At 43.9% G+C, this 27,889-nt stretch overlaps 1 protein-coding gene across 1 annotated transcript; it reads left to right on the top strand.

The window, feature by feature from the left end:
• On the top strand, positions 1 to 27,889 carry ANXA7 (annexin A7). Its single transcript, XM_083615846.1, has 13 exons — positions 1 to 257; positions 6,612 to 6,666; positions 11,793 to 12,015; positions 13,175 to 13,270; positions 15,671 to 15,708; positions 17,564 to 17,666; positions 18,485 to 18,579; positions 19,242 to 19,355; positions 20,885 to 21,055; positions 22,835 to 23,005; positions 23,111 to 23,186; positions 23,939 to 24,051; positions 27,283 to 27,889. Exons 2-13 carry the CDS (start codon positions 6,613 to 6,615, stop codon positions 27,403 to 27,405), a joined length of 1,377 nt encoding a protein of 458 aa, XP_083471972.1. The 5' UTR covers positions 1 to 257; position 6,612; the 3' UTR covers positions 27,406 to 27,889.

Raw genomic sequence — 27,889 nt, 5'->3', positions numbered from 1 at the left:
GGAGCCGCCCTGAACGTGCGAACGTGACGGCGGGGTCCTCCCCGCCAGAAGAGCCGCCCTGAACAACAACGCCGCTTCTCCTCACAGCCGCTGGGGCAGCGCGGCGGGTCTTCGCTTCCTCAAGGCGGGCGGGGCGAAAGTCAATCCCGGCCCCAGGGAAGGGGCGGGCCGGGTTCCGCCGGCCTCACCTCGCCCGGGCGACGTCTCCATTTTGCTTCGCTGAGCTGCGTTTGCGGGGATTGTCGGCCGCGCCTCAGGTGAGAGCGGGAAGGCGGGAACCCGCGGGGGGCAAAATACTGTAGTAATAGTAGCAGTAGTAATAGTAGTAATAGGGGTATTAAGTTCTAGCGACGTCTCCCGTGTTGTGTGTGTGTTTTAAACCAAACCCGTGTTTGTGTTTGTGTATGTTTTCCTCCTTGACGACGTGGACGTCTCCTCAGCCCTCACCCCCCCTTTTTTTTGAACAACGGTTTTTCTCCCCGCTTCTGAGCGTGCCAAGTTTTCCACCCGCTTTGAAATCCTGCCAAAGTCCAGGGGCTCGGGAGTTGAACTGCAAACTCTTAATGCTGCGGACATTGCCTTTTTTTTACTCTCTCTCTCCTCCCTCGGTGGTGGATCAAATTCGGATTAAGGGCAACCACGACTCTTTTCAACTCAGGGCAAGGTTAGGAATGAGAAGCTTCCCTAGGAAATCAGGCGACCGATGCTGAGAGTTTCGCGTTGCTTTGGTGCGTTGGGCGAGCTTGGCTCTTCCCTTCTTCGCGCTATGCTAAGGGTAACGTTAAGGGATAAATGCGCATTATTTTTTCCACATTTCCTTCCCCTCAGCCTTGCGCCCCAGGCGGCAGCCGCGGAGATCAGCGCGTGATTTCTTCAGCTGCTAGCATTCTATAAAACCGGCTGCTTGCTCAAGAAAGTACGGGCAGAGGTGCTGCCTCGCCTAAAGCGGCAGAGGAAGCCCCAGGAATTGCCCCTTCGTGGGGTTGGTTTGCCTCTGCTGCTAGGCTGGCCCTGTATCCCCATTTGAGTCTTTTTTTTATGATGGTTGTGGCAAGATACACACACACACACACACACACACATATATATATACATATACATACATACATACATACATATATATATATATATATATATTCTGTATATATATACTGTGAACCGCCCTGAGACCTCCAGGTGTTGTTGTTTAGTCGTTCAGTCCTGTCCAACTCTTCGTGACCCCATGGACCAGAGCACACCAAGCACTCCTGTCTTCCACTGCCTCCCGCACTTTGGTCAAACTCATGCTGGTAGCTTCGAGAACACTGTCCAACCATCTCATCCTCTGTCGTCCCCTTCTCCTTGTGCCCTCCATCTTTCCCAACATCAGGGTCTTTTCCAGGGAGTCCTCTCTTCTCATGAGGTGGCCAAAGTATTGGAGCCTCAGCTTCAGGATCTGTCCTTCCAGTGAGCACTCAGGGCGGATTTCCTTAAGAATGGAGAGGTTTGATCTTCTTGCAGTCCATGGGACTCTCAAGAGTCTCCTCCAGCACCATAATTCAAAAGCATCAATTCTTCGGCGATCAGCCGCCTTTATGGGAAAACCATAGCTTTAATTATACGGACCTTTGTTGGCAAGGTGATGTCTCTGCTTTTTAAGATGCTGTCTAGGTTTGACCTCCGGGTACAGGGCGGTATATAAATTCAATAAATAAATAGGTGCTTTTGCTTTTTGTTTTTTTAAGTGGTTACTGAACTGCATGCATGCTCTTTGGAGGAAATTTGTTTGCCGATGCGCTTTCAATGTTAACAGTGACTAGTAGCTGCCTCCTCTTGTTTAACACACTGTGAAAGTACTGGAGTTTTTCTGGATTAAGCTGAAGTGAAGCATTGCAGGGGCTTGGATTTAGAAGACCCTTGAGGGCCCTTTCCAGCTTTACAATTCTGTGATTCTGTGACTGTGTGCCTTTTGCGATGCAATGATTCTTGACACATTTGCTTTTAGTTGTACAGTATGTCCAAAACGGAAAGCGTGACAGTGGGCAAACGCATGAGTCATACAAGGTAGCTGTAACCCTGGATTTGCCATCCTGCCTTGTGTGCTCACAGTGGCCTTCATTCAACAGGTTCTCCCTGCAGAACTTTGAGTTAATATTAAAGATCTGTTAACTGCTGTTGAGTTTCTTTGCAAACAAGCAGGCTGAGTAGTTAAAAGGTGTGGCATTTATTTATATATGGGGTGGAGATTATGAAGTAAGCCTGAAATTGGGACTTCAGGCAGAATGAGATTGCACTTTCTCCTTAATCAAACAATGCTATGTGGTCCTGTACTTGCAATTCATTTATTCATATAAACTGCCCCATCTCAAAGATGGGTAAGATTTTAAGTCCATAAAACTGAAATTTAAATAACCAGATAATGACCATTACATGATTCTTTAGCACTTACCTCATATTAAAACTACCCTGAAAAACTAACCCTAACAGATTACCCCTGCAAACGAACAAGTTTCCTATGTTTCTGTGTGCACTCTTAATGATCACCCCTGATCATACACGAGTCAGCAATTACCCCTGTAGATTTCTAGCTACTATTTCATTCAAAAACATTAATTGAAAGGGTAGACCAGGGGTGGGATTAAAATGATTATCATACGTAAAGTGATTTTATGTTCTCTCCCAAAGTGAACCTTCCATATTGATGTTAATAGCTTGTGTTTGAACTCCTAAGCAGGCTGTTACAAATTTTGACTTGCCTTTTAGGAGACTGTTTTTGAGAACAATCTCTCTGGGCACACGTAGTACAGCTCCATAGTACATCATTATTTTCTGTTAATTCAAAACAGCCCAAGCTGAAAACAAACGCAACTACAAGAAAAAAAAGTGGCTGCTGTTTAGTAGTCTCATTAAAAAACAACGACGAAATAAAATAAATCAGTCATATAATCTTGAAAGCAATTTTACACACTATATATATGGGTTTCTTAGACACTGTCATATAGGAATTAGTGTAGGCTAGAAACCAGTGAGTATATAATCAGATATGACAAATAACACTATAAATGTTTGTGAACAGAAGCATACATGCTGAAATACATTCATGTAGGGCCATTACATGTGACAATCTGCAGATGAGTCATATATGATATATTTATTTGTTCTTCAGTGCAGGCAATCCATAAAGGGCCCCCCAGATTCCTAGAGTATTCATGTATGCCCCCTTGCACATCTCCTCCGGTCTTCCTTCCTTCAACTCTTGTCTTTCTACATTCCTTTTTGTTACCTTCATTCGATTTTCCTGTTAAGATCTGTGTTATTACTGGGCCGACTATTGCATATAGTTATATGTATTTAGGGGTTTTTTAAGGGGCCCCAAACCGCCTTGGAGTAGAGAAGCTAGGGCAAGGCATTTCCCTCTGCTGGTGTTAGCCCTGTTGTGGAATGGGACAATTGCCTGCATCTTATCTGTCTTCACCCAGAAAGGGCTAATAGCAGATTGTGCTTAATGGGTGTGAAGAAACAGGGTGGGGACGAAAAGGGTTAAAGCGCCGTCACCACCTGCTCTCTCAGTGCTACTCCTTTCATTCAGTTCCTCTTATGGTTGCTTTATTTTTTATTTTATTTTTTTTTAAAAACAAACACTTCATTAGGATAATAAAATATAACTGTATTTGTATTTAAATACAGCTGATTTCTGTTGCAGCATTCAGCAAACAGGCTTCCCTTTTTAATGAAGGTGTGTCTTTCCTCTCTTTTCTCCACCCTCATTTAGCTTATCAGTTTTGCCATTAGCACATAGTGCTTTATCTTCTCAGACTCATTTCTCATTGTCCTCAGGATTGGGTATAGTTCTAGCTGCTGTTATCATATATGCCGCTAATGCCTTTGGCAGCATTACTCTCTTGTCTTTAGAGTAAGTTAATAAACATAGTGTTTGGATATTGTAACCTAATATTTGCTCCATTGAGGTTTTTACAAAAAAAGAGAGAGAGATTTTGTCAGTATTTATTTCCCATAGTCGATCTCCCACATAATGCTTTGGTCCTCTTATTCCCTGTGGCTCTGTCCATTTCTGTTGTGAAATCTTACTATTTTTTTCTTCTCCAGTTGTGTTGTGAAATCTTATCTATTTTTTTCTTCTCCAGTTGTATTGCAGTGCTATCTAGTAGATGCCTGTGATGCTTATGCAAGAGCACTGGATTCACTGGTGTGTGGGAAGAATGTAACTTTCCCAGCAACAAAAAAATATGATGGTTTGAATGCTTTAAAAAAATATTGGTGTCTCCCGTCACTAAAACATTACCTTCAGTATAGGATATCTGGATTCCAAAAAACAATTTAGTAACAAGGATGCATTTATTGCACTTTTAAAAATTGTAAAAACCTTCCCTCTATATTTGTAGCTTAATTTGAAGTAGTGGGTACCTTTATCTCATGTTTGGGTTTCGTTCCATCTCCCATTCCTGCAGTTTAACTACTTGATAACTGCTGCTTTGGTGTCTCATCCTTCTCAAACTCTTTAACCAAGTTTCCTTGTTCTTGTGTTCCTTCATGCTTTTTCCCTGATTAGTCAGTTTTATTTATACCATTACCCATTTTGAAAAGGCTTTGGAAATTAATGCAAGAACGATAGCATAGCAAAAATGCCCTAAAGCTTCCCAAAACAATCTCTGACCAGAAATGTGCTTTGCTATCATTCATAGAGAAGACAAGGTTTGGAAAAAGAGGTAAATGTTTTTCCTTTGAAAATCAGTCTAGCAGAAACTGTAAATGCAAGGTTACCTAGTCCTGGACTGTGGATATGTATAGCCATATCTCTGCGTGTCTGCTCCCTTGTAAAGTTCTCTTTAAAAGGATTTCTCAAACATTGCTGAAGGTCATCACAGTTCTAACAGTCAACTTTGGATTTTGTTTTACTCTTTCATGGCTTGCTAGGAAATAGTATGGAAGGGGAAGAAAGTGCTGAGTGAACCTGTTAATGAATAAACAGTTAATGAATAAGATTTCTGTGTGTGGAATAGAAGAGGTCTGTAGCGATACTTGGGGCTGAAGTAGTGAACAGGCCCCATATAAATAAGAGGAAATGGAAGAGGATCACAGTCAAAGCAAGGGACTAGCAACTTCATTGCCAACTGTTACATTCATTGAAGCATATGGCAAAGCGAAATGAAATAGATGGCATAGTCTCACATACCCTCTGTATCTCAGATTTGACCCAGTTAAATGGGCAATGTAACAAAGTTAAATTTGCATCGGCAAATGTGAAAGGTTGTAGCCATGGAAGAAGGAGATGTTTTCAGAAACAGGTTTGACTGTAGTCTGGTACAGGAATCTACAGATTTTGACTTGGCTCACTAGCAGGTCATAATTTATGGACACCTCTGACCCCTCACTTCCAAGTCCCCTGTATGTGCAAGAGGAAGTGTATTGCACAATTGCACCGTGACCACCTCCAGACTGCAGGGTGATGAGAATTGCCTAGTAGGAAGACGGCTTCATATCTGGCCAAGTGACAAACAGGCTGGGGCTCAAAGCTTTGCATTGAGAAACACTTGGAGCTATTTGTGACATTAAACCTCTCCTCCCCATTCCCATGTTAAAAGGAGTGGAGATTCTACTCCTTGGGGAGTAGATTTGTGGAGACTTGATTTACTGATCCAGCGATAAAGTGCACAGCCATGCCTCATCACTGCTTCTCTTCCAAGATTCTGAATTAGGAGGAATGTCTTAATTTAATTTTCATTGCTATGAAGCTTGGCAGAAGAGAGTCTCTTGTAACTGAATGCTACCCAGATAGCCTTAATATAAAAAGGCAGATCCTTTTAAATTATCTCGAAAGCTTTTAAACTTTAGACTGTTTCTCCTAAAACACACACATAGTTTTCCACAGTCAGATGAATGCTCTGTTTCCTGCTTGGCGTTACGTAACTGCCTTTGTGGAGGGTGTGGTCCTCATTTTTTACTTCAGGAGGATACACTGAAACATGGATTAGTGACTCATTGTGAGATGGAAACATAGCTGGCTGGCCTTTAGTAAGATCATATTATGTGACTTCAGTTCTCTGGAAAAACAGAAAATGCCTGAGAGGGCTATAGGCACTGTGGAGCTTGTGGAGGCTTGACTTCAATTCACCACCTCTGATTTCTAAGCTTTTAAGTCTTTCTCCCTTTTATATGGAGGCAAGGTGCATATTCTACCCAGCTGCTCAGCAAGGAAAAAAAGAAACCTGCCCTTCTGTATTCTGATGAAAGACTACCAAGGCCATAATATGGATGGCACATGCATTAAAACAGGAGTGGGAAACCTTTTTGGCCCATGGACTAGATCGTTATCTCCTTCCAGCCCTTGTTGGTCCGCTTTGACATGTGGGAGGGGCTACCACCTGTCACTTGCTCAACATCATGGTGGCTGATAGGTGGGTGGAATCACCTAACTGTCAAGTAGACCTGCCAAAGGTCTGCTTTGCTGGCATATTCCCCCACAATCAAAATGCTGGTGAACCAGAACCCTACAGCGAGCAGCACCAGCCAGTGAACAGATTGTTATATCCTGCTGGTGGTGAAGTGCTCACATGAGGAAATCACTTAACTCTTAAGTAAAAGCTCTCAAGTGCTTTTCTTTTGTCTTACAGAATGTCGTACCCAGGATATCCCCCTTCAGGTTACCCTGCTTTCCCTGGCTATCCTGTAAGTATTTACTATATTTCAGTTCTCTCTCTTTTTCACACTTTAGCACAGCAATAGACAGTGATGATTTGCATTGTTTTGCTATGTATTTAGTAGGCATAAAGCTTCAATCAGATGGTGCCTTTAAGCCAGGTATGGCCAATCTGTGGCCCTCCAGATGTTGTTAGAAATGGCCAGTAGTCAGGGACAATGTGAGTTGGAGCTCAGCAACACCTGGAGAGTTGCAGGTTAGCCACCAGTGGTTGAAGCAGTCCCCGGGTAGCTTTCTGGATCAATTTTATTTGGGTTTCAGACAGCTCCCAGAGATATTGCGAGTGCTTCTCATCCAAGACCAGGACTACAGTAAGAACACTGAGGCTTGTGTTGCGACTATATATAATAACAAGCGCATATTATTGCTTAATAAAAATTAAATTGAATTTTTTTCCCTGTTATTGACACAGATGTAATTTGTAAGGTGCAACTGGTCTAGAAATTATTTTATTGTTGCGAGCATTATTGCATTGTGTTGGTATTGGGTTTTGAAGTTGCAGAGGAAAAGAAAATGTTAAGAGTGTTTTGAATTGTTGTGCTGAAGGATATTGACTCACACACATCAATCTGCTTCTGTCATGCATAATGGCATCTTCTGTCCTCCGAAGTGCTCTGAGGTTTCACCACATAAAAGCACAGTTTGTGCTTCTCCAGCAAATGCTCTCAATGGCACTTTTACTTCTCTATTTTTCTCCTGTTTCATGTTTACTCAATGGACACACATTGTTTTGCTCTTGTGTTCGTCCACTTCTTCATAATAGTATATTTTACTTCTGTTCATAATTTTTTTCTTGTTTCAGTGTTTATGCTTTAAATTCTTGTTTGGTCTTTTGTTCATGTTTGGTTTTGGCATTTTTGTTTGTTTGTTATAATGTTGCTTTTTATTTATAATCTTTAGTTTTGTCTACTATAATGTGTATTATTTTTACCAGTGTTTTTCTCATTCTCTCCCTCCTCCCTTTTTTATTCATTGTGGTTTCCCCCGCCCCCCTTTTGGCTGCTTTCTGTTTGTTTGTTCCATGTCTACATTTTATTTGTACTGTAATTCACTATTTTAACTGTTTGTTTTTATCTTTCCCATGAGTGATATGGTTGGTATTGTGTAAAGGGTTTTTACTTTTTTATTCAGGTAGCGTAGTGTATTACTAGATTTGTTTGTGTGCGTGTGTGGCAAAATTGTTTGTACTTCTGCATCCAAGCAGAAGGAGGGAGAAGGGAGATGCCCCACCACACTCCTTCAGGGCAATAAAATATTAATCAGTCCCAGAACCGTATATTGTAAATGTTTGTAGGTCTTAATCTGCCCTGAGACTAAACAGTCTCTACTGTATGATGTGCTTATTGCCCTCACTTCCCTTTGTCTTGATGTTGATACTATATTTTTGGAATAGGAGGGTGTGGAATAAATGAATGAAAATGACTTTTATTCTTAGGGATGGTATGGTGAAGATGAGCATGCCTGCCTTAAGACCGATTCTGTGAACAAAGAGGTTCAAAGGAGCCCCAAGGAGGGTCCCTTTGCAAAACTGTTTATTAGCATGTTTTACTACCTGAGTTGTAAATGTCTTACATCCTGAGTTGCTGAGACAAAGCAAATGTTGGACTCAGAAGCTTGACTCCCTAAGAGGCTCGTTTCCTGGCTGATGTTAAAGTAAAGAATGTGTTAGATTGTTAGCCTTGAAAGAGGGATAGATTTATAGTTTAGAGGTGACCCGATATAACAAGGAGAAATAGCAGATGATAGTTTAAGAACTAGTAAAAAAAAAAAAGGTAAAGGGACCCCTGACCATTAGGCCCAGTCGCGGATGACTCTGGGGTTGTGGTGCTCATCTCGCTTTACTGGCCAAGGGAGCTGGTGTACAGCTTCTGGGTCATGTGGCTAGCATGACTAAGCCACTTCTGGCGAACTAGAGCAGTGTACGGAAACACTGTTTACCTTCCCGCTAGAGTGGTACCTATTTATCTACTTGAACTGCGTTCTTTCGAACTGCTAGGTTGGCAGGAGCAGGGACTGAGCAACGGGAGCTCACCCCGTTGCGGGGATTTGAACCGCCGACCTTCTGTTTGGCAAGCCCTAGGCTCTGTGGTTTAACCCACAGCGCCACATGCTAGTACGCAGGCTTAAATGCTGCATGAATATTATAAAACACACCCCTATTGTAAAAACTGCTAATTTGAATGGACATGGGATATATGCTATTGTTGGGGGTACATGTTTAGGAGCAAACATGATGTAGGCGGATCGGGAAGCCTGTAAACTGCAGTTTCTTAACCAATAGGAATTGTAGGAGGAATATTCGAACCATCTTAGGGTATAAATTATCTGTGATGTGAACTGGAATGTGCAATCCCCTCTTTCCAGCATGAGCTGCGGGGGGGGGGGGGGTCTTTGCCCACAGTCTGCTTATGCTTGATCGTGGTGTAGACTTTCTCCTTTCAAAGAGAAATTTGAATCCCTCTGGGAAAGATCCCTGTTGTCCATAATAATTAATTGTCTGTTTCATTGCTCCTTTGGCATTTCTGATCAATGAAGTTTCTCTCTGTATTGATAACAGTAGGCATTATGGTTGACCTTGCTTCTGTTACTTTAGTCCGAAGTCCAGTGTTGTGGGTAGGGTGAATAAGGGCCAGTGTTTACTCAGCCACAACCTCGGAGGCAGTTTCTGTATAGATCTGTATTTTTTCTGCTTCAGTGGTAGACTCCAACAGCTTTGCAGGACAGGATAATTTCACCATTTTGCAAAGTGCTTGGAAACTGGGTGCATGCGATGGAGCTTTCTCTGCCCCTCTGGCAAGCTCAGAGAGGAAGGGAGAAACACTCACAGGGGAGCCCAACTTCTGGCAACCTTGCAGAGCTGGGTATCTGTTTCTTTCTTTGCAAGACGCTTGTAGCCCGGGTGATAAGCAGGGAGTTTTCTGTCTTTCTCTCCTCTGAGCCTAGAGATCTTCAGTCTAGCTTCTGACATCAAATGTTGTCAGAAGCTGTTCAGGTGGAAGAGGCAGAGGTATTCTCCATATCTGGCACTTGATGGTATGTAGTAGTGACATCCTCTCAATTGCAGTTGTTTAATCCACTTTTATTTTATTTTATATATATATATATATATTTTAATCCACTTCTTGAAGAGGTTTCCCACTTCATGGACGATGAGCATTCCATGTTGGTATTCTACTATCTTTGGAAGATGCACCTGTTTACGCAGTCATTCCCTTGACCTATCGACCTGTGTCTCCTGTTTTAACTACTGTGTTGTTTTAATGCAATTGTTTTATGGTGTGTTTTGAAAAATGACTGCGTAAACAGGTGCATCTTCCAAAGATAGCAGAATACCAACATGGAATGCTCATCGTCCGTGAATTTATAATCCCTTTCAAAAACCATCTAAATTACTGATCATCACTACATTGTCTAGCTTTGGTTTCTTAACCATGCTTTCCATGAAATCTTAAGTGGGAAACTGTAAGTTTAAGAACTCACTCCAAAACAGGATAAAAGATCTAAGGGAGTTGCAGTATACTGAGAAACTTTAGAAACAGAGATCCAGTAACTATAGTCCTAAGCAAATCACTGGTCTATCTTCCTTAAATGAAACCATGCACAGAGCAAAACTAGCAACAGTTGGCATAAATGCACCAAATGTGGAACAAATAGTTTTATAAACATCTATTGAGGACACTACAAATTAACAAGGGAGATATTGGCTTACTTATAGACCATAAATGGAACTAAATAGACCATATAAATCAAATACGCCCCACTTTCAAACCTCTTCAAGAAGTGGATTTAACAACTGCAGTTGAGAGGATGTCACTACTGATATTGCTTTCTGTAGAATAGATACTGTTCCATCTTCTTGATGAAAACTTGTCTTAGTTACATGCATGCATACATATTGCAGAAGTTATTCTGAAATGTATGCTTTGAGTACATAAGAGGACTCCAAGATTGGAACTTTATTATACTGTCTCTGGTCCTGGCAAATGCATTTTGAATTTTACATTTACATTTTATTTTACATTAATAATAATAATAATAATAATAATAATAATAATAATAATAATAATTTATTATTTATACCCCACCCATCTGGCTGGGTTTCCCCAGCCACTCTGGGCGGCTTCCAACTTAATATTAAAAACAATACAGCATTAGACATTAAAAACTTCCTTAAAGAGGACTGCCTTCAGTTGTCTTTTAAAAGTAAAATAGTTGTTTATTGCCTTGACATCTGCTGGGAGGGCGTTCCACAGGGCAGGCGCCACTACCGAGAAGGCCCTCTGCCTGGTTCCCTGTAACCTTACTTCTCACAATGAGGGAACCGCCAGAAGGCCCTCGGCGCTGGATCTCAGCGTCCGGGAAGAATGATGGGGGTGGAGACACTCCTTCAGGTATACAGGACCGAGGCCGTTTAGGGCTTTAAAGGTCAGCACCAACACTTTGAATTGTGCTCGGAAACGTACTGGGAGCCAATGCAGATCTCTCAGAACCGGTGTTATGTGGTCTCGGCGGCCACTCCCAGTCACCAGTCTAGCTGCCGCATTCTGAATTAATTGCAGTTTCCAGGTCACCTTCAAAGGTAGCCCCACATAGAGCGCATCGCAGTAGTCCAAGCGGGAGATAACCAGAGCACGCACCACTCTGGTGAGACAGTCCACGGGCAGGTAGGGTCTTAGCCTGCGTACCAGATGGAGCTGGTAGACAGCTGCCCTGGACACAGAATTAACCTGTGCCTCCATGGACAACTGTGAGTCCAAAATGACTCCCAGGCTGCGCACCTGGTCCTTCAGGGGCACAGTTACCCCATTCAGGACCAGGGAATCCCCCACACCCGCCAGGGAATCCCCCACACCCCTGTCCCCCCAAAATTTATTGCATTAACTGTTTTAATGGTCAGGTTTGCACTGTATGTATTAGGCAAGCATATTTGTTCCATGTGTGATTTTTTTTAAAAGTACAGCAGAGTTGTTTTCTTTAATCCAGTAAGTGGTGGAGCTGAAGTGAGAGCCTCAGTATAGATTTTCAATTTTCTGTGACTTTCTCTAGGTCTTTCTTTCTCAACTGTATTAACTCTTGATCTACTGCTTGTGTTTAGCCTACAGGGCAAGAGTCTACTTACCCACCTGCTGGTCAATATACTTACCCTGCTGCTCCTGGAGGCTTCCCACCTATGGGAGGTGGTGCATATCCTGCTGCTCCACCAGCTGGTGGCTTCCCAGGGGCTACAGGATACCCACCCGCACCTGGTGGGTACCCCCCTGCGCCTGCTGGATACCCTGGGGCTCCTCAGCCTGGTGGAATGCCAACTTATCCTGGAGGTAATGTGCTGAAACGCTGTTGGCTGCTTATCTCTGCTGTAGTTGAATGCCTCTGTTTGGTGGCTTAAGAAATACAAGGTTGTACCCAGCAAAACCATCCTGTTAATGCAGGACCCTCAACCTGTGCAGCAGGGCTTCTTTTTCTACCCATCTATCCCCACACTCTCCAGATCTGCTCTGGAAGGTTGTGGAAACCCCCCAGAATGGGCTTGCGGAGGGTAGGCATGAGGAAGAGGAAGTCCTTGACTAACGGGACAACTTCATACTAAACCCTAAGCAAGAAAGAAATGAATCAATGCTCTCAGTGAGGTGCTGGTTATGTTCTCTGTGTTTCAGAAAGGTCAGAGAAGCTTAGATGAAAAGGGCAAACCTAAATGCTCAGCTCCCATTTGTCTTCCAGTCAGGCACTGAACAGGCTAGGGAAGGACACTGCGTAACTGAGAGTGACTATTCAAGGCCACACACCAGTCCCAATCCCACATAGTGTTAGCTTACTGCATACTTGCCACCATTGGCCCCACATGAATGACTTTTTAAAAACCTACTATAAAACCAGAGCCATGTTAAGGAATAGGTAAGCTTCAGACAAGGGCTGGCTTATCCAGACATACCTTTGCTTTGCTCTCTCCAGGCACAGTCCATGTGTCTGAGTGTGCCACCCCACTCCCCCCGGAGCTTTCCCTGCAACAATCCACTCTTTAAAGCTGAATTTGAGCAAATGGCAATTTGGGTTTTCTGAGGATTGCCATTTGCTCTGATTCAGCTTTAAAGACCAGCTTTTCGTGGTGAAAGTTATAGAGCAAAAAGAAAGAAAGGTGCTCAGGAAAGTGTGGATAAGGCTGGCCTTTGAAACAGCTAGCCTTAACTCTGCAGCGTCTGCTGAATGATTCTTTAACTTGCCCCCCCCTCTGCCCACAGCATGCAGTGAGCTGCCTGATTCATTTGGGAAAATTCCTTACCTAATATAAAGGAAAAAAATTATTAGGATTCTAGTAGTGAGCACAAGTAATACAGGTTTTCAAACAGACATTAAATCAACTGAGATTTTCTAGCTCTTTAAATTGATGTATTAACTATATTTTGTACTATGTGATTGAAAGATTTTGGTTGCACTTGCATGGTATCAGATTTTTTATTTTTTTAAATGTATTTATTCCAGGCGCTGGGTTTGGAGTACCTTCAAATGGTTCTGGCTATGGCTATCCGCAGCCTCCAACCCAAAATTATATGGGAGGTGGACCAGCACAAGTACCAGGTATTGAACAACTATTGTGATTGGATATGGAAAGGATAAATCATTCTGTTTATGGGTTTAGAGGTGGAATGCACCCTGTAAAATATGAGACTAGTGAGGCAAACTTGTATCAATAGGAGTATAGCATCTAGATCAAGGGAAGTAATAGTGCCACTGTATTCTGCTCTGGTCAGACCTCACCTGGAGTACTGTGTCCAGTTCTGGGCACCACAGTTCAAGAAGGACACTGACAAACTGGAACGTGTCCAGAGGAGGGCAACCAAAATGGTCAAAGGCCTGGAAACGATGCCTTATGAGGAACGGCTAAGGGAGCTGGGCATGTTTAGCCTGGAGAAGAGGAGGTTAAGGGGTGATATGATAGCCATGTTCAAATATATAAAAGGATGTCACATAGAGGAGGGAGAAAGGTTGTTTTCTGCTGCTCCAGAGAAGCGGACACGGAGCAATGGATCCAAACTACAAGAAAGAAGATTCCACCTAAACATTAGGAAGAACTTCCTGACAGTAAGAGCTGTTCGACAGTGGAATTTGCTGCCAAGGAGTGTGGTGGAGTCTCCTTCTTTGGAGGTCTTTAAGCAGAGGCTTGACAACCATATGTCAGGAGTGCTCTGATGGTGTTTCCTGCTTGGCAGGGGGTTGGACTCGATGGCCCTTGTGGTCTCTTCCAACTCTATGATTCTATCTGTAAGTCTGTATTCCACTGCTGAAACACAAAATAGTAGTTACCGTATTTTTCGCTCCATAAGGCGCACCGGACCATAAGGCGCACCTAGGTTTTTTTGTGGGGGGGGGAATCAAGAAAAAAAATCTTATGCCCCCCCCCCAGCCCCAAAGAGCAAAGAAGCCAAGACAGCGAGGGGGATCCATCCCACTGGCTGTCTTGGCTTCCTCTTTAGCCGTGCGCAACCTCTCCAGCCGGGAGAGGCTGCACGTTGCTTTGGCAGAAGCCAAGACAGTGAGTGGGATAGATCCTGCTGGCTGTCTTGGCTTCGTTTTTAGCCACGGGGCTGGGGCAGGGGAAGCCCGAGCTTCCCCCAACCCCAGCCCCCAGGGCAGGTCCGGGAGCGGTGGCAAGGTTGCGAAGCCTTTGGAGGGCAGCGCGAGTTCCTGCTGTGCTCCAAAGACTTCAGGGATAACCACCTGAAGCTTTTGGAGCGCAGCAGGAACTCACGCTGCGCTCCGAAGGCTTCCTGTTCCTGTTCCGAAGTCTTCCTCTCCCGGCTTCAGCGAAAGGAACCCGAAGCCTTTGGAGTGCAGCACGAGGTCCCGCTGCACTCCAAAGGCTTCAGGTGGCTATCCCTGAAGCCTGGAGAGCGAGAGGAGTCGGTGAGCACCGACCCCTCTCGCTCTCCAGGCTCCAATGAAAGCAATGCGGAGCCTCCGGAGCGCGGAGCCAAGCTGGTGCCAAATGTATTGCTCTGTTTTCCTTGGGGCCACATCCTTGATGCCGGGCGGTGGGGTGGCGGGTCTTGTCATCTGGAAAGCCCAGGACTTCCATACACACCGCCCAGGCCTCTGCCTCAGAGAGGTCACTTCGTTGTTGCTAACATAGCAGAAACAATGTGAGAGGCAACAGCTATGAACTACCAGTCTCTGCAGCCACAGCAGGTGCTGTGATTCTCCAGCAGTTTGACTTCAACCCCAGAAGCGCACTTCATGGTCTCTCGAGACAGACGAATGCCTACAACTCTTTCACCGGCCTCATGTATAATCCCATGTGAGGACAGTGATTCACAGAAACAGCATCTATGCACAGCCCCAGCTGGCTTGTGAGTCCACTAGTGGTCCTGCATGATCCTGAATTGCATGGATGCTGCCGTAGTTGGCTCCTATCGTTAATGTTAATCTGTTCAGTGGCAATGCAGATATAACATGACACCCGAGTAAATACTAACCAGGAAAAGGAGGGGGGAAATTGGTTCAAAAGAGCGAGAGGAAACCTGTGAATTTGTGGCATTCCTCCTCATCTTGGTTATGCTGCTGTTAATGCCACATCTGCACTGGGCCTTACTGTAGTCCCACTTCCTAAACTTGTGTCGGAAAGGACCTTGGAAATAAAGATAGGGAGTTCCAGGCTGCAAGTGATAGTGTTTTAATGGTCAGCTTTGCATCCAGCAAATATTTGTTCCATGCACAGCTCCCTGAAGGGAGCAGGAGATGCAAGGAAAGAGACAGAAATCTGAAATGTGATTGAAAGTGACACAATTTGGTGGGTGCTCATGTCACTGAGAAGCCTGCAAGCTTCTTTGCAAGTCCTAAAGTTCTCCCTAATCTGCATGAGGAAATATTAGCTGAAAACCAGTGCATGAATCAGCAGACTTCACATTTTGCTATCATGATATTTTATGCACACAGCATGGCAACAGTAAAATCTTATTTCAATTTTGTATTTTTCTTAAGCTGGGTATCCAGGTGGACCAACTCCAACACCACCTCAGGTATGTATGTCATTTGTATTATAAAATGGGATAATGTTGTTGGTTTTATTTGATCATGGTGGGAATGCAAATTGTTTTCACAAAGAAAAAATGTTGTGGTCCAGTTCTGCAGATCAGTATAGAAAACTACTCACGTGTATGCAGCATATTTGAATACACCTCTTGGAGTCTGGCTTGAGAAGCCAGATAATGCTGTAAATATAACTGAGTCCTTCAGTCTTAGGGGGCAAGCTTTCCTTTTGAGGGAAATCAAGCTAAGCAAACTTAGTGTTGTATTGGCTAGGTTGTTGCAAGGGTGGACAAGTAGAACCAGTTTAAACTACAAAAAGGTATGCTTAATGAAAGTGTAAGAAAAACTTTCTAAGGGAGGTTGTGGAATCTCAGCTCAGGCATACACAAGCCGTACTTCTGGTGTGTGTCAAATTCCCTACCTCACTTCCTTGTTTTGTGAGAACCAGAGTTTGTCATCCAAATGTGGCAAACCATAGTTACTGCATATTTTGCCTCCAGGCCTGAATTGGAAACCATGATTTGAAATGGGTTTCCAATTATGGTTTGGAGAGGTACTTATAATGACTTTGCTTGCCTGATTTTGAATAAACTGTTGTTGTCATGAATCGGGAAGGACGGTAGATGAATTGGAGTACACAAGGAGAAGATCGCTTGGGCAAGCTTCAGCTGTAGCCTTCCATGTAAAAGAAAGAGCTCGGGGCAAATAATAATAATTGTCAAAATAGTAATATTTAAATAGAGGGGAAAGTTTGATATTAGTTTTTTAAAATCTGCTTTTAAATTAAATGCTAATAAAACCCTTCTGCACTAGCCATTTGTAAAGGCCTGCCATGTTTTGAGAATTGCAGCCTTGATGATTCCAGTGTGGTAACTTGGAACATAATAGATTTTGGCAAAAGTTACACTTCACAACAGGGTGGTTTCCCTTGAGGTTCAGGCCACTCTTGCTTTGGAGTAGACATAGTGAGCCCTTGTTCTCAGAATTCAGGATCCCAGTTCATCACAGGACCCTCCTAGGGGCTTCTTCTACCACCTCCTTGTGCTCAGATTCCTCCTCCTTCCTTCTCTTAGACTGGCCCCTGTACACAGTTGACACAGGCAGTGCTGTTGCCTCTTGCCTCACCCAATAAACTTTCCTTTGACTCCCAAGGGAGTGAGGGATTGCCACCCTCCTACTTATCGTTGAGTCAGCTGCTTTAAAAGAGGGTTAGACAAATTCATTAAGGATATCAACATTAGCCATGATGCATGTGTTCTGCCTCCACAGTCAGAGGCTGTATGCTTCTGAATACCAGTTGCTGGAAACCGCAGGAGGGGAGAAGGCTGTTGTGCTTGCAAACTTCCCACAGGCATCTGTTTGGGCACTATGAGAACAGGATGCCGGACTAGATGGGCCATTGGCCTGATCCAGTAGGCTCTTAGTAGGTTCTTACATTCTCTTCCTGTGCCTGTGTTCCTGTTGAAAGCCCCAAATGCTGTGGAGCTTTTCCTGCAGCTGCATCTTCAGTTGTTCTCTCCTTCTCCCTCTCTTCACCTCAAGCCTACCTCTCCCTCTCTGTGTTTCTGTTTTAACTCTGAATGCTAAGGGAGGAGATGTGTCCTCCAGCCTGAAATTGATTGCTGGGGAAATTTCCTGCAAATACTTATAAAGGCTTGAGCCGATGACAGGTGCCCCATCATATTAGTAAACCAATTCTGTTCATCTGGAATATATTGGCCTCCCGACTGCTTAGGATGTCTCTCCTTTCCCTCTAAAGTACTGATGCCTAAGATTTCATTGTTGAGATTGAATAAGCATTTCACATGGATCAATAACATGGTAAAACAGATTTCTCAATCTCAGCCTGCAGCCATGACTCAACATATGCAAGGCACAATTCGACCAGCTCCGAACTTTGATGCAGGGCGGGATGCAGAAATTCTGCGCAAGGCTATGAAAGGGTTTGGTAAGAGCGGTTTTGTGTTTCATACAGTGTTCGTGTTTAAACTTGTGTAGGCCCAGAAACCAAACTCTCTTCTCTACCTTAATCCTGCACGTCTCTCACTAAATCCTTCCAACACTTGTATATATTTTAACCATAGTCTTTAACATAACTTGGGGTGCAAATCAGCCTTTCACTCTACAACCTGAATTGTTTATATGGAATATTTTTTCCAACATGGCTTCCTCTTTCCATGGCTTGGTCTCCATTTTGGATTTTTAAAAATAGAAATACGGGCAACAGTGAAAAAGAGCAGCAAGACTTGGGATAGATGGGTCTGTAGAGCGGGGCATGAAGAATCGTTAACCGTGAGAGAGTATTGCACAATATGCAGGGCACTAGATGCTCCTCAAGACTGTCCTTGGCAGGGAACTCCCTTGTTTAAAGTGTATCCAACACTGTCCAGGGCAGATTTTGGTGGTGCCTGATTTGGTGGCTGCAGGTGGGAGGAGAGGAGGGTGAATTTCCATTGTATAAGAGAAGTCCATTTGCACCAAGTTGGATTCTACCCCAGAGCTTTTGTCAGATGTCCCCGGGTTTGAAATCTTTTCCCTACATTGTGCATTGCTAAATACCTGTTTTAAGCAAGCCTATCTTGCTGCATTCAAACTCTGCAGTGAAGTGCTAGTTTCATTTTGTACAAGAAATCTATGAATGTGAGCAGTTTGCAAAGTCTCTGTACTAAAGCAGTGTTTTTGCCCGATGTACACCTTGGGGTGTACAATAAAAGGGATGAAATGGCTTGATATGAGACTACACTGAGTTGCCTTCTTGCTCCCTAGGAACGGATGAACAGGCAATCATTGATGTTGTGTCCAACCGCTCCAATAGTCAGAGACAGCAAATTAAGGCTGCTTTCAAGACCATGTATGGCAAGGTATGATTGCTGGTGATTTTGTTTTAGTCATAATAATGAAAAGCAAATCAGCAGCTGGTACAGCATATGGACAGCTTATGTGCTTAACTGTCGTGAGCAGAGTGAGGTCTGTAATTTAACTTCATTTCTTTATTTTGTCAAATACTGGACCCTCCCCCTGTAGTGGTTTTCAAGAAAGCTAGGAGTGGACATAGCCTCTGGCTGTGCTTTACTAGTATAATGTGTAACAGTGAAGTGTTGACAGTAGCTTCATGTTCAGTATGTGCTGAGTGATGTAACCTATTTCAGACAGATGCTCTCTCCTATCATAGAAGATTCCAAATAGCTCTTTGACATAAAAAGTCAGTATGGGCCTTGTTGAGGCACTAGTATTGACATACAAGGCACATGTCTACAACACACCAACTCTTCTGCATTCTGCTGTATAAAATAAAATAGTAATTTCTTCTAAAATGGCTGCCTGTGTTATGATCCCCTAGTTTAAAAGAAGTTTTAAATTGATTTATCATGATTACTGCCTTCATTTTCTGTCTTGAAAATATGTCTCACTAGACTTCAGTAAACATTGATTTGCCAGCAGCTGAACTGTACATTTTCAGTCTGTGTGCGCATGCATATTTTATGAATGTATGTCTTTCTGATACCACTTTGTAATTGGACAGGATTTAATTAAAGACCTGAAGTCGGAGCTAAGTGGAAATATGGAAGAGCTGATCCTTGCATTGTTCATGCCAAGTACCTACTATGATGCTTGGAGTTTGCGGCATGCCATGAAGGTATGATTTTCACTGGCATTTATTTTCATGTACAGTGATCACATTAACTGTAAAGGACTGCAAATGCTCAACTAGCTCAACGTCATTTCAAAACTTATTTTCAGTAATAAAGGTGAAAATTGTGTTAAGAGTTTTTAAAATTAAGGAATAGATGCAGTGTACATTTCCAGAATATTCACAGACAAATGTAATCTGCTCCCACTCTCTCAAAATTACAGCAAATCTCTCATGAAAATAGTCCCCAATGCCTTGCAAAATTAACCATGGTCCTCTGTTTTGCATATTCTTTTGTGCTACTCACAGAACCCCACTTCTTGTTTTCTTATTCGCTTGGCTTTCAGTCAGAGTCAGAGATGATTGTTCTCCCCTCTCCCAGTTCTTTATTTCACCCCCCCCCCTGTTAGTGTTGGGGAATGAGGCACACGTGCAATCCAGGAACACCTTGTGCTTGGCAGAAACAAATAAACCATCAAATTAACACCCTGCCCTGCACCCCCACCCCAGATCCATTGGAATCCACTCCTGGTTTTCTCCTCAGCCCCCTTCAATTTTCCAGAAAGGCAGGTTGGGAGTGGCAAGAGCTGGGGTGGCGAGGCTGGTGAGAGAAACTTTTTATGTCAGGCATACAGAAGAAGAGTGACAACGCCTCTGTCATCCTCAGCCAACAAGTCAGATATGCAGCGCTGGCTTGTCACCAGTAGCAGGGCTGGGTGACTGATTGATCTGAATGCAGAAATACCTGTAAGACAACTGTGGGAGAGTACTTCAGGAGGGAGGCAGGGATGCTCATTCTGTGAATTTAAGCTACAGTCTAGTTGAAAATATTTCTCCACTGACAATGAATGAAACCTGTGCAAAGAGCATAGCAGTGCCCAAGTGTAATTTATATGTACATGGTACCAATTCCTAACATGAACCTCCCCACACATCCCTTAGTTATTTTAAGAAATGGAGAAGGCCTTCTATGTTCTGAAAAACTGAAGGATTGATTGGTGTCCTTGCTTTCTTTGCTCAAGCTCCTTACATTTCTGGCTGCATGACTTCTATATATACCCAGATATAGAAATATGTATGTGTTAGAAATACAAGTGACAAATGCCCTATAGACACAGTTCCCTGGTTGTAGCCATCTGAGTTTTACTAGACCCATAGACCCATTAAAATTAGTAGAGCTAAGTCATGTTCGCCCGTGCTTGTGCCTGCATCCTGTTCATTTCCAGTGAGACCATCACTGGATTATGCTCTTAGATTATAATACTTTTCTTCTGTAACAAACCTTGGGAACTATCGGTAGCTGGTGGCTAAATGAAGCAAGTTTGCTGGGTAGGTTTTTTTGCATGAGCTGAAAGATGCACAATGGCTTGCAACATGATCTAGTTGAATGAAGCAATATGGCTCAGATGTTCCTACAGTACAAAAAAGTGATCAATCTTCTTTCTAATGTAATAAAACAATTAGATGTTCTGGTCAGCTTTCCGAGCAGCCTGCATTGAGGTAATGTCTGTAGTGCTTTGTTTCTCTGCCTGCAGGGTGCAGGCACACAGGAGAATGTCCTGATTGAGATTCTGTGCACAAGGACAAACCAGGAGATTCGAGAAATTGTCAGATGTTACAACAATGAATTTGGAAGAGATATCGAGCATGATATTCGGTCTGATACGTCGGGACACTTTGAACGATTACTTGTATCTATGTGCCAGGTAGGATGAACAACCACCTTCTGTCGCATTTATGTTTACCTTGTTCTCGATACCAAGGCCACCATATAAGTATCTAGTTTGCACCAAGTACAGTTCCATCTGTAAGTTTTCCACCCCTTTTGAAATGTATCCTGGGTTTAGGTACCATTCCTTGTATGAAATAGGATTTGATGATAGGACTAGGCTTTTTCTATCAGATGGAGATTTCAGATACCTATCTCTTGAAGTAAATGGTTTTGACTTAACATGACCCTCTAGGACCCAATCAATGTGACATCCAGCTCTGAAGGAGACCTATTACTGATGAATAATATTACTGAATAAAACAGACACAATAGATGAGTAGCTCCCAATTAGCTTAGTACTGTGGACCCCCATTTTTCAAAATCCAAGTCACAGACCTACTTTTGAAAATGTGGTAGTTTTTGTTATGTGAATGGTGCCACCATACCCTTCAATATGTCCCAGCACAAAAACCAGGATGTGTGTCTTCTGGGCTGCGCTCCTGCACGAGTCATTTGGCCCACACACAAACATGGTGCCCAAAAACGTCCGTTTTGGGGCACCGCAATGTTGTGTATCAGGCTGTGTTCTCACGTGTGAGCATGGCACCCAAAAACGGGATGTCTTGGACATTTTTTTTTCTCTTAGATGGAACCAAAGTACTGTGTTAAATAGACCTGTTCCATCTTGCCCAAACCAAAACTCTTGATTTGGAATACATCTCTCCTAACTAGTTCAACCTGTTAATGTGTTGATACAGGCACAGATCATGGGCCAGGCCTCCTCTTTTTGCACACTGTATTGAATCCCCCCCCCAATAGGCACTTTTATTAATGTGCTGCCATTCTTTCATATCTTCTTGCTCTCTGGTGGGGGCGACAGATCCTTTGGTTCTCCAGATGATGATGGACTCCAGCTCTAGTCCGCATGGGCCACTGATGATGGGAGGTTTAGTCCAGCAACATTTAGAGAGCTGCAGGTTCCCCCATCCTCTTTATGGAAACAAAATTGGTTCATTTCAATGTTCACAATCTTACAGTGCCAAGAAAGTTTGAAACTAGTCTGTCTATCCAGCTCAGTTTAAATTTCTCCCCTAAGTAATTGTCATTGTTGATTAAAACAAAAATACTGGACTAGTCTGTTGTTAACTGATAGAAAGATAAGTAGTTTGATCATGTTAGAAATATTTATCTTATACTGTGGCTCTGCTTAATTTACTTACCATTGTAATGTGCAAGTATTAATTTCTAATTTCTCTCTGGTCACAGTTACCAGTGGCTTTAAATATAAATTAAACTGGGGGGGGGGGCAATCTTGCCTTGTCCTCTAGATGGTTTAAATTATGAGATGACTGAAAAGTTGATCTTAGGTTTGCTCATTTCGTTTTGCATATTTGTGGAGCCATAGCTGTGTTCAGACAAGGATACTGTAAAGCATAAATGGAGGCCAGATGTTTAATCATTTGATTTGCTATGTCTAAATGAAAGAAAAGGGAATCACCATGCTTTTACTTCCTTTTTAAATAGTTGAAGGCAACTTGCAAGCAAGGCTAGTACAGTAAACCTGCAACTGACATGCATTTAACCTGTGTGCTTGGCAAAAAAGTGAATTAAAAGAGGGTGGGCATCCAGGGAAAAAGGCTTGGCAATCCTACCATTGAACCCAGTGAGTTCTGACTATGCACAATTTCTGCTGTGATCCCTGGAATGTAACCCCTGCATAAGTTGTGGGCTTACTGTATATAATAGTAGTAATCAATATTTTTCTCTCTTACAGGGCAATCGGGATGAGAATCAAACTGTAGATTACCAAAAGGCTCAACAAGATGCTCAGCGCCTTTTCCAAGCTGGTGAAGGGAAGCTGGGGACTGATGAGTCTGCCTTCAATATGGTCCTGGCAACTAGAAGCTTTCCCCAGCTGAAAGCCACAATTGAAGCCTACTCTCAGGTAGACAAGAAAGGGAGGGCATTTGTGTGGACTAGACAAGACTAGATTTGGCTTTCATCAGTTCTTTGGCTAAAAAATTAACATTTCCTACTTATATTTTTGCAGGTTGCTAACCGAGATTTATTAAGCAGCATTGGCCGGGAGTTTTCAGGAAATGTAGAACGTGGTTTGAAGGCTATCGGTAAGGGACTTTTCCTGCCTTTCATTGTTCAATGAGGTCATTTTTATGGGCAATTTATTTACCAAGCACCTACAACTATTAGATGCTGGAAACTTCGCTCATAAATGACCATAAGCTGGGGCTTCAGTGCCCTTCCCAGACCTGTAAAATAATTTATGCAAAATAAGAGGACTGATGTCAGTTGCTTAATTTGCACATATAATGTACAGTGGTATCTTGGTTGTCAAACTTAATCTGTTTCGGGAGTCCGTTCGACTCCCGAAACCATTCAAAAACCAAGACGCAGCTTCCGATTGGCTGCAGAAGCTGTTTCGAATATTTTGGCTTCCAAAAGACATTCGCAAACTGAAACATTTACTTCCGGGTTAGTGGCGTTCAGGAGCCAATTTGTTCAAGAACTAAGGTACCACTGCTTCAGATTGCTGGTGGTGCAGTAATCCTTTCCCTCCACTAGGAACTGGGCTACATGCACTACCCATTTCCTCCCTAGAACCAGTTAGGGCTGATCTAACAACATTTAACTCTAAGGACATGATGGTTACTTTTAATTACGATTGGGTTGGATAATTTTATGCTTTTGAACTGTTGGTCTTTGTATTATCTTTATGTTATAATATACTTGGGGGGGGGGAATGCAATGACAAAAAATGCAGTTTGGATTAAAGATTCTGGCAGGTTGATGCTGTTAGAATCATGTGGCTTTGAGCTGTCAGTGTCAACTCCGAGTTGATCTTAATACTCTTTTATTGCAGTGCAATGTGCTCTGAACCGCCCAGCCTTTTTTGCAGAGAGGCTTTATCATTCCATGAAAGGAGCCGGCACAGATGACTCTACCTTGGTTCGAATTATAGTCACTCGCAGCGAGGTAAGAATTTATTATGTGTAAATTTTACCTAATAGGTAATTAAAGGCCAGTTATTTAATCTTGTTTGTGTTCATTATATACACCATCTGGCCATACTTCCAAAGAGGTCAAATGGCTCCTTTATTAAAACGCAAATGCATCACAGTTTTTACTGTATGAAGTTCAGGCACAATGGAAAGGTAACAGAAGCTGTAAACACTTTTGACAAATTGATAGTTGAAACTTTTTTGGTATTATAAGCAGCTTTCTTTATTAAACTTGTACAACCCAAGTGGCACATTGTATAGATTCAAGGCCATTAGCGGTGATGCCAGTTACCTGAGCTGGCACAGATCTAGATGATAGAAAGCACTCTTCTTTTAGGTAGCAGACTCAGTGCCACATTGTTCCTGGCAGTGATAGTTGCCCCAACCTCAGTCTTCATTATTGAGTCATTGCTTTAGAGGCTTTCCAGGTAGAAAGACTGGCTATGAACATGAGGTGGGGTAGCTGCAGTTGCCAAGACAGGTTGGAGCCATGCACTTTAAGAATGAAAGAAGTGTATTGTTTCATGTACCGTATTTTTCACTCTATAGGACGCACTTTTCCCCCTCCAAAAATGAAGGGGAAATGTGTGTGTGTATTATGGAGCAAATGCAGGCTCCTTGGCTTCAGCGATAGCAACGCAAAGCCTCCAAAGCCCAGAGGGAGACTCCCCCCGCGCTCCAGAGGCTTCATGTTGCTTTCGCTGAAGTCGCCTAAAGCCCCTGGAGTGCAGGGAACTCCCGCTGCGCTCCGGGGGCTTCAGGCAGCTATTTGCAAGCCTTCGGAGCGCAGCAGGAGTTCCTGCCGCACTTCGAAGGCTTGCGGATAGCCGCCTGAAGCCTGGAGAGCGAGAGGGGTCGGTGCACACCGATCACTCTTGCTCTCCAGGCTTCGCTTCGCTGGAGAGGCGCTGCACAGTTTTCCCTCTCTGCCCAGCGCCCCTTCAGCGAAGCAGGAGGAGAAATGGAAGGGGCTCTGTTTCTCCTGCTGCTTCGCTGAAGGGGCGAATTTTTTCCCCCCTGTTCTTCCGGTGCGTCCTATAGAGCAAAAAATACGGTATTTATTTATTGTGTGTGATTGCTTTTGTCATGTTATTAGGCCTGGCAATACATCACTATCTTGCCCAGGACTGCTAGGAGGGGCAGCCCGTGATGACAGCTTCACTCAGTGGTATATTATGGGTGAAACTGACACCTCCTGAGTGAAGCCACCATCCCACTGTGCCCTCATACCGGCAGAGGGAGAGACAAGCTGCATTGGCGAGGCACAATACAGCTTGTTCCTCCCTGTGCTTCTTTAAACGGCTTGGCTGAGCACGCCGCTGCCCTTGCCAAGCAGTTTTGCAGATCCCCTGACACTGCACAAGCCAGCGGTAGGGTGGGGGGGGCTCTGTTAAAGTGCTTCCCAGCCCCACTCCTGCTTGCACGTGGGCAGGATTGTGGCTGGGGAAGTGCAGGCTCTGTCACACTTCTCCATTGAGGTGTGCACCCCTCAACAGAGACGTTTAAAGGAACCCCCACATCTCCTGGCTCTGTTAGACTTCACCTGCTGAGGCAAGCCTCAACTGCTGCCGCTTAGGGGGTTGGATGGGCTCAGCCAGGGGGTGCAGAGGCTGCGTGGATACAGCGGTTTTACACCCCATGGCTTGAGGACCAGGCTCTGTGCACGTGGCTGCCTTTGTCTGGGAGGGTGGGCTGTCTGTTACCACCCCACAAGGAAAGTGGCGGCTTGCCTGCATAGGCAAGGGCAGTCAACACACTGATGCCTGGTCCATCTTGGGGGGGGGGGGGTAAGTTTGCTGCCTCTTCCTCCCAGGGGAGAGAGGTACCACACCAGCAGAGAGCGCCTCCAAAAAGAGGTCCCTGCTGCTGGCACACCAGGGCTTGCTCAGTTGCGGGGTAGGAGCCTTCCCATCCACCAGGCGTTGGGGTGAAAGCACCTCAGCTTCCACAGTGAGAGCTGAGGTTGGTTTCACCCCTTGCTGGTGAGAGACACCACAATGTTGAAAATGTACTGTATTTTTCGCTCTATAGGACGCACTTTTCCCCCTCCAAAAATTAAGGGGAAATGTGTGTGCGTCCTATGGAGTGAATGCAGGCTCCTTGACTTCAGTGATAGCAACACGAAGCCTGCGAAGTGCAGAGGGAGCGCTCCCTCGGGAGGCTTCGCGTTGCTTTCGCTGAAGCCTGGAGAGCGAGAGGGGTCGGTGCTCACTGACCCCTCTCGCTCTCCAGGCTTCAGGGATAGCCGCCCAAAGACTTTGGAGCGCAGCGGGAACTCGCACTGCGCTCCGAAGGCTTTGGGTTCCTTTTGCTGAAGCCGGGAGAGCAAGACTCTCCTGGCTTCAGGGATAGCCGCCCGAAGCCTTTGGAGCGCAGCGGGAGTTCCCGCTGCGCCCCAAAGGCTTCAGCCACGCACCTGCCTGGAAGCCGGAGGAGGTCTCCTTCTGTTCCTTCTCCAGCTTTGCTTGAAGGGGCACTGCGCAGTTCTCCCTCTCTGCGCAGTGCCCCTTCAGCGATGCGCCTGCCCTGGCTTCTGCCTTAGCTGCGCACAGCCTCTTCGGGCAGGGGGAGCCTTCATCCCGCTGTCCTGAAGAGGATGGGTGCAGTTATCCCAGAAGCCAGAACAGCCACACGGTATCCCAGAAACCAGATCCCTCTTGCTGTTCTGGCTTCTGGGATTCAAAATATTTTTTTTCTTGTTTCCCCCCCCCCCCAAACTAGGTGCGTCTTATCATCTGGTGTGTCCTATAGAGCGAAAAATACAGTAACACTGCCCAGCCCTAGTTATTATTTGTATGCTATCTTTCCATAGTGAAAACCATGCCTTCAGGAAAGGTGGCATACAAATAACATGAACTTCTCCCCCAATGTGGAAATGAAGGTTGCATTACACATCATCCACTGTACCAGAGAGTAGCATATATGCATTACTTACTTGTTCATAGAGAGCAGTATTAGAGGCTGGATCGCTAGGCAAACCTATGTCTTGAGTAGCTTTGTAACATGTTGCAGACTCTGTTTCTGGTGTCAAATTAATTCTTCCTCATCATCAAACTGGCACTGAAGTTTTAATGCCCAGTGTGGGTGAATGGGGCACAATCCATCTGGAATTTCAGTGGCACTAGACCTGCCTGTTGAGTTTAATGGGATTCATGAATTAAGTTGTGTCCTCTCTCAGTTGTCTGCTTTGTTTCTTTTGGCACAGATTGATCTTGTACAAATCAAACAGATGTTCACCCAGATGTATCAGAAGACTTTGGGCACAATGATACAAAGTGACACAAGTGGAGATTACAGGCGTCTGCTCTTGGCCCTTGTTGGTCAATAGACCACGCTGAAACAAAGAAAATGGAAAATGAGCTGCTTGGGCAAATGACTATCAATGCATATAAGAGCATAAGTTATCCTAGACAATGTAAACAAGTATGCTTCTAATGGATGGTTTATTTTGCACATATAATTGCCTTAATTTCGCACATCATGTACTTTACAATATAAAATAAGACACCTGCTGTCTGAGTTGTAGTGAAGTGTCTTTTTCTTGTTACCGTGGCTATACTCAATACATTAATATAAACCAATATCACTTATTTACAAATATTAAATAACCTTGGATTGTAGCTAAATTACTCAGAGTAGACTTAATGAACCACATTAGTAGAATACAACCCCTTATTCTTGTGAGCATTTCACACATACAAGAAAGAGTCCTTTCTACTTAGGAAATTTTTCCTATATGTACAAAGTTTGTAGCAGTTCAGAACATGCCGGGGTGGGGAGAAAAGGCTATAATAAAGTATCTTGGAATAATG

This window comes from Podarcis filfolensis, assembly GCF_964270895.1.
Source record: "Podarcis filfolensis genome assembly, chromosome: 5".
NCBI classification, from domain to species: Eukaryota; Metazoa; Chordata; class Lepidosauria; order Squamata; family Lacertidae; genus Podarcis; species Podarcis filfolensis.
Note: the sequence above shows the minus strand (reverse complement) of the source record. Positions and strands in the feature narration are given on the sequence as shown.

Excerpts from the sequence above, each read along its gene's own strand:
- ANXA7 (XM_083615846.1), top strand. The coding sequence starts at position 6,613 with ATGTCGTACCCAGGATATCCCCCTTCAGGTTACCCTGCTTTCCCTGGC. Across the intron at positions 12,016-13,174 it reads AATGCCAACTTATCCTGGAG|GCGCTGGGTTTGGAGTACCT; the intron begins GTAATGTGCTGA and ends TATTTATTCCAG. Across the intron at positions 24,052-27,282 it reads TTATAGTCACTCGCAGCGAG|ATTGATCTTGTACAAATCAA; the intron begins GTAAGAATTTAT and ends CTTTTGGCACAG.